The sequence below is a fragment of the Capsicum annuum genome, chromosome 10, assembly GCF_002878395.1.
Source record: "Capsicum annuum cultivar UCD-10X-F1 chromosome 10, UCD10Xv1.1, whole genome shotgun sequence".
Taxonomy (NCBI): Eukaryota; Viridiplantae; Streptophyta; class Magnoliopsida; order Solanales; family Solanaceae; genus Capsicum; species Capsicum annuum.
In genome coordinates this window covers 5,198,832-5,204,972 of record NC_061120.1, presented here as the reverse complement: position 1 = coordinate 5,204,972, position 6,141 = coordinate 5,198,832, and the positions used below count along the sequence as shown (strand labels likewise).

General features: G+C 36.1%; 1 protein-coding gene across 1 annotated transcript in view; it reads left to right on the top strand.

Annotated features, from left to right (window-relative positions):
- The window catches only part of LOC107845267 (uncharacterized protein At4g28440), a 5,212-nt gene extending 900 nt beyond the window's left edge, over positions 1 to 4,312 (top strand). Inside the window, exon 2 of the mRNA XM_047398434.1 lies at positions 3,944 to 4,312. Coding sequence (XP_047254390.1) covers positions 3,944 to 4,131 — 188 coding nt within the window. The 3' untranslated portion in view covers positions 4,132 to 4,312. The remainder of the gene's footprint in view (positions 1 to 3,943) is intronic.
- The last annotated feature ends 1,829 nt before the right edge of the window (positions 4,313 to 6,141 follow it).

Sequence of the window (6,141 nt, the reverse complement as noted above, 5' to 3'; positions counted from 1 at the left end):
ATATATATATATATATATATATATATATATATATATATATATATTAAGTTTGTTTTATTTATGTGTTTTTTTTGTTTAGTGTTAAATTTTTAGTATATATACTTTTGTAGATGATAAATTTGGCTTGTTATTCTTGAAATGAAAGTGGAAATGAGTGTGAAAAGATGAAAATTTTAATTTTTATGTTTAAATTTGGCTTGTTATTGATTAATCTTTTTCTCATTTTAATGATATAGTTTATAGATAGGTTAATGTGTGGTGAAAAAGCACGAAATTTTGTAGAGGATTTGTATAGCTAAATGTAATTAGTATGGACTGATGCTTAATTGTTGTGATGGAGGTACTTTTTTTCATTATTGTGGTGTCGGGGTTAGCATACATGCGCCTCGACTAATATCCATAGGAAACCAATCACCTCTCTCCAGCAATAGGTATCATGTGGCTCTATCTAGGCTTGGGAGGGTGTCTTGACTCGCTTATGCGCACCTCGATTAGTTCCACAGGATGCTTGTCACCCAAAGTTAATTTTGTCCACCAACGCTAGAACATATGGGAAGAAATCACCTAGTGTTTTGTCTCTGTTGGTAATGGGGATTGAACCGAAGACCTCATGGTGTTCAACACACGTCATTGACCACTAGGTCATACTAGTTTAAGAAATCCAATTTATTGGACACACTTTTCTTTTTAGTTAGTTTCAAAATGAATGACACCTCTCTATCGTTTAGTTATAATTTTTCTTGGTAATTAAATGATTTGTTACTGAGTGGTGGGAACGTTACAGAATCAAACAGGGCGTACCACCTGTTTGATTACATTGAGTCATTGACCTCTTTGTATATTCCAACTAGTATTTTTTATTTATTTTGTGGAGACTGGGATTTGATTTGATGGTAGGGTAGATTTCATGCACCCTGACTAATTTTAGGGGTACTTCTCGTCTCTTTCTACTTCCAACCAACACAAGTACCAAGAAATGAAAGTGGAAACGAGTGTGAAACGATGAGAATTTTAATTTTTGTGTTTAAATTTGGCTTGTTATTGATTTTTTTTTTTTCATTTAATTATCTAGTTTAGAGATAGGTTAATGTGTGGTGAAATAGCAAGGAACTTTGTAGAGGATTTGTATATCTAAATGTAATTTAATATGGATGCCAAAAGACAAGTTCGAGCTGTGCAAAGAACTTGTTGGCGTGAGCTCTCTCTAAGAAGACGAAGATACCTCCTTCGGATGCATGGGACTGGAGGAGGAGATTTGTGGGGTTCAGCCCCAAACGTTTTTCTTATTCAAACAGGCACTGAATGCCTTGGTTTTGAATATCAACATTGGTTGCCTATATTTTCAACATTGACAACTTTCAAACTTGGCTGCAAAATGGTGAAGTCATTGCTCACGTACGCAAGTATAGAATTTGCCTATAAATAGGAGTTCTCTGCTCATTTGTAAAAGACCAACACCAAAAATAAAGAGAGAAAAACAATGTAGAGCAGTGAGGTATTTCACAAACTGTGATAAAAAACAGTTTGTGAAGGTATTCCACAGACTGTGATAAAAATAATCTGGGAAGAAAAAAAATCAGAGTAAGCAGTATTTTGGTAAGGTGGGAGTCTAAAGAGGATTATTGAGCAATGACTTCACCATTTTGCAGCCAAGTTTGAAAGCTGTCAATGTTGAAAATGTAGGCAACTAATATTGACATTCAAAATCAAGGCATTCAGTGCCTTTTTTAATAAGAAAAACTTTTGGGGATGAACCCCACAAATCTCCCCCTCCAGTCCCATGCATCTGAAGGAGGTATCATGTGACTCTGTCTAGGCTAGAACATATAGGGAAGGGTGTTCAGGCTTGTTTATGCGCATGGCGATTAATTCCACGGGATATCTGTCACCCACCCTCAGCAACAAGTATCAGTTAATTTTGTCCACCACGGCTAGAACATATTGGAAGAAGTCACCTACTGTTTGTCTCCCTAGGGAATAGGGATTGAACCTAAGATCTCATGGTCATTGAATACTAGGCCACGCCCGTTTAAGAATTCCCAATTTATTGAATCACTCTTTTCTTTTTAGTTAGTTCCAAAATGAATATCTCTCTGTAGTTTAGTAATAATTTTTCTTGGTGATTAAATGACTTGTTACTAAGTGGTGGGAACGTAACAAAAGCAAACAGGGCGGACCACCTGTTTCTCAAGAAAAAACAAACATGCTCAAACATATATAGGAGTCTGACTGCACACTAAGTGAATAAACGTCCAGTCAAAAAAACTTGTAATACTGCTATATTGACTACACAAAAATAGACAGAATCCCACCTTCTCAGCTGGTGCAATCAAGGCATCGTTGTTAACTGGGCCAGTACTGGAATCCGTTTCTTCATTTTCTTGGCCACGTCCATGGATGTGGATGACTCTCTCCTTTTCTAAACTGTTGGCGCAGATTTTGCCATGTTGAAATCTGATTCTGTTTCACTCATGCCATACTTTAGTAATAATTTAACTTTTAGACTTTCCATTTAACCTTAATGAGACGATTTATAGCTTTTTAGACCACAAGTTTGAAAGTCAGTCTTTTCGTTCTTAAACTATGTGCTCATAAATTGGGATGGAGTACATAATAGTGATGTATAAAGCTTATGATGGAAGTTACATTTTCCAAGGTAAAATGGAAAAAGGAAACCTGAAAATCAGAGGTTTGTGTCAATGTACCATTTAAGAATTGGAGGACTTAGAGAAATATGAATGTTCAGTTTGTATTTTATGTTTGTCTAATGTAGCATTGAAGAATTGGAGAACTTAGAGAAATATGAATGTTCAGTTTGTATTTTCATGTTTGATAGAGTGGCGGCATCAAATATTTTGAAGCGTGCGTCGTATACTTTTCTTTCAGCAAGTTCATCTTATGAGGCATGGCTAATTTCTATTTTATGTTATGCCAAAGAAAGATCATAAGTACCTCTTTGCTATGTATTTTTTTGTATGAATTTTAGGAGCTTGCTTATTTATTGGAATTCAGGGCTTTATTGTTCTGTGTGTAACTGCTAGTATCTCATGCTGCCATACACAAAGGTTTGACCGCATTGTGCTTTGGATAACTTGCTCATCTCATCTCGTTGGGAAATATTAAGTTGAAAACTTGTACCAACGATGACCTAAACAACGATTCTACGTTGATAACATTAACCTCTCTGTATATTCCAACGAGTTGTATTTTTATTTATTTCACGGAAATGTGGGGATTCAATTTGATGGCTCTACATATTCAGGTTGCTGGCAAACTATGTGGTTTGTTTTTATTGTAGATGATGTTTTTATTTTTTTGATAATTGTGGTGTCCAAGCAGCTTGTGTGCACCTTGACTAATTCCAAGGGTACTTCTCGGTACTTCCCACTAACACAAGTACTAGGTAACTATGTCAACCAAGACATGGATAGATGGAAAGAGATCACCTAGTATATATTTGCTTTCATTAGGATTTAAACCTGAGCCCTCATGATTCTCAACCCCACTTTATTGATCAGAAGCACACACCCTTGGGTGCGTTTTCGTGTTAGATTTCATTGACTTATTATTAGCATGTTAGATTTCATATACTCATTGCAGGAGTATGAAGCCTTAGAAGAAACCCTTTATTTTTTGTATGGAATAGTTTCAATGCTTATTTATCTCCCTGGCACCATCGTATTGCCAGGTTTGTGATTTGTGCTATAAAATTACCAGTAAAATTAATATATGGGTTGTTTTTGGCTGGCAAATTGTTTAGGGAACTTGTAATGTCAAATAATGATTTGTGATATGCAATCAGGTAAAGGGGGATGCCATTAGTGTTGCGTTCTGGATAAATCTGCTCTTTTAAACAGTTGTATTCTGATGTGCCGAAAGACAGAAGATGACTATTGAACGTCTGGTGTTGGGATACTTACTCTTTTCCTCTTATTATATGCAGTTGATTTAATGAAGCCAGGTGCTACTGTGATTATCCGGAATGCAAAGATTGACATGTTCAGGGGTTCCATGCGGCTTGCTGTAGACAAATGGGGTCGCGTTGAGGTTGCTGAACCTGCTGATATTGCTGTTAACGAGCAAAACAACCTTTCGTTAGTTGAGTATGAATTGGTGAATGTTGAAGAGTAGAGGGAACTTAATTAGTAGAGTGATAGTTTTAAGTCGTCAAGTCCAATTCTTGTTTTGATTTGTTAATTATTGCATTCCTTGAAAACCATTATGGAATTTTATGTGCAAAAATGACAGCATTTCAGCCCTTAAAATTTGTTCCAATCAAACTAATATAATGGAAATGTCTGCCATTGTTTAATCTCCTGTGAGTTCTATTTTTATTTTTCTGTTGCATGAATTTCACTTTGGTGTTCTTATTAGTAAATAGAGAATGATGCAATTGAAGGGAGCACTGGAGTAACCGGTAAAGTTGCCTCCATGTGATTAGGAGGTCATGCGGTCTCTGGCAAAAATGAAATTTAAGGCTGTGTACAATTCACTCTTGTAGTGGGGCTCTTACCCGAACCCTGCGTATAGTGGGAGTTTTAGTGCACCGGACTGATATTTTAGAGTGTGACGCAAGTGATTATTTTATCAAGCTTTATCTGCCTAGTGTTACTTTAAGATGTTACTCAATTTAGTTACCACCACTCCGATGGATCATAACCTGCACTTGGGTCTTTCAGAGACGGCATCTCTTCCTTCATGAGTACGGATAATGTATGTGCACAATTTACCTAGGCGTGCACACACTTTACCTTCTTTGTACTCCATCATTTGGAACTACTGCTTATATTGTTCTGTTGTCATCTCGGAACGGATACCTTCTCTAAACTCCACTGTGTGGAATTATACTAGGTATATTGATTTGTTATTGCCTCATTTCGAAACAAATAGAAACGAGGGATGTTTACACTTAATAAATCTTAGATATGACAATTTCTGGAGGCCCAGCTATAAGGTTGGCCGTCCGAAACCAACTTCCATCACCATTTTCTCACATAAGCATAAAGTTAGAAACTGCTTGTGGAAATACATTAGGTATTGATGTTATTGTTTACAAGCAACAAGAAAAATAACAACACTGTGTATTTCCACAAAGTAGATTCTGAGGAGGATAGTGTTAAAGTGTACGCATTTCATACCATTATCTCAGATGAGGTAGAGAGGTTGTTTCCGATAGATCCCCAATTCAGGACAGATAATGATATAATTAAACAAACAAATAAAAAACATAAAAGCACACAACAAAATAAGACACACCCAGCTAGATAATAAAGAAAACAAAATACCCACAAGATAATACTATAAACTATCTATTCGAAATTCAAAACATCACCGAAACATCGGGAATAACCAACTACAGGCGTAGATACAAACAAAAAACACGCTTACCTACGATTATGGACAAACTCCTACCTACTAACCCTCTAACCTAGTTCGCGTCCACACCTTCCTATCAGGGGTCATGTCCTCCGTAAGTTGTAACTGCTCCATATCATGTCTAATCACCTCCCTCTAATATTTCTTCAAGATACCTCTACCCCACCTAAAACCATCCATAGCCAGCCTCTCCATGCCCCTCCTCATCACATGTCCAAACCATCCCAACCTCACTTCTCACGTCTTGTCCTCCACCGAGGCCATGTTATTATTTACAAGGGCAAGATGAAATAACTGTTTGTTTGGATAGTTGTACACATTGTTCCGTAATGCATCATATTATACTACAATTGTGAATATGATGAGAATAAATTATATCGTTTTTAGCTGTTTCATAATGTCGCGCATTAATAACTTTTGAGTTAATACATAAAAATGACTCTAAACTTGACACCAAATTATAACTTTGACCTTAAACTTTGATAATGCACAAATAAGACCTTTAACTATCAAAACCTGAACAAATATGACCTCCGATTTTGCAACGCCATGCGTGAGTCTCACTCGCGCCTACGTGGAAAGGTAATTCAATCACACGGTGCCACGTCGTTAAAAGGGCTGACTTGGAGAGAGGTCATATTTGTGCAGTTTTAAATAGTTAAAGTTCATATTTGTGCACTATCAAAGTTTTTCTTTTTGTGTTAAAACGACGTCGTTTTTATTATTATTATTATTATTATTATTATTATTATTATTATTATTATT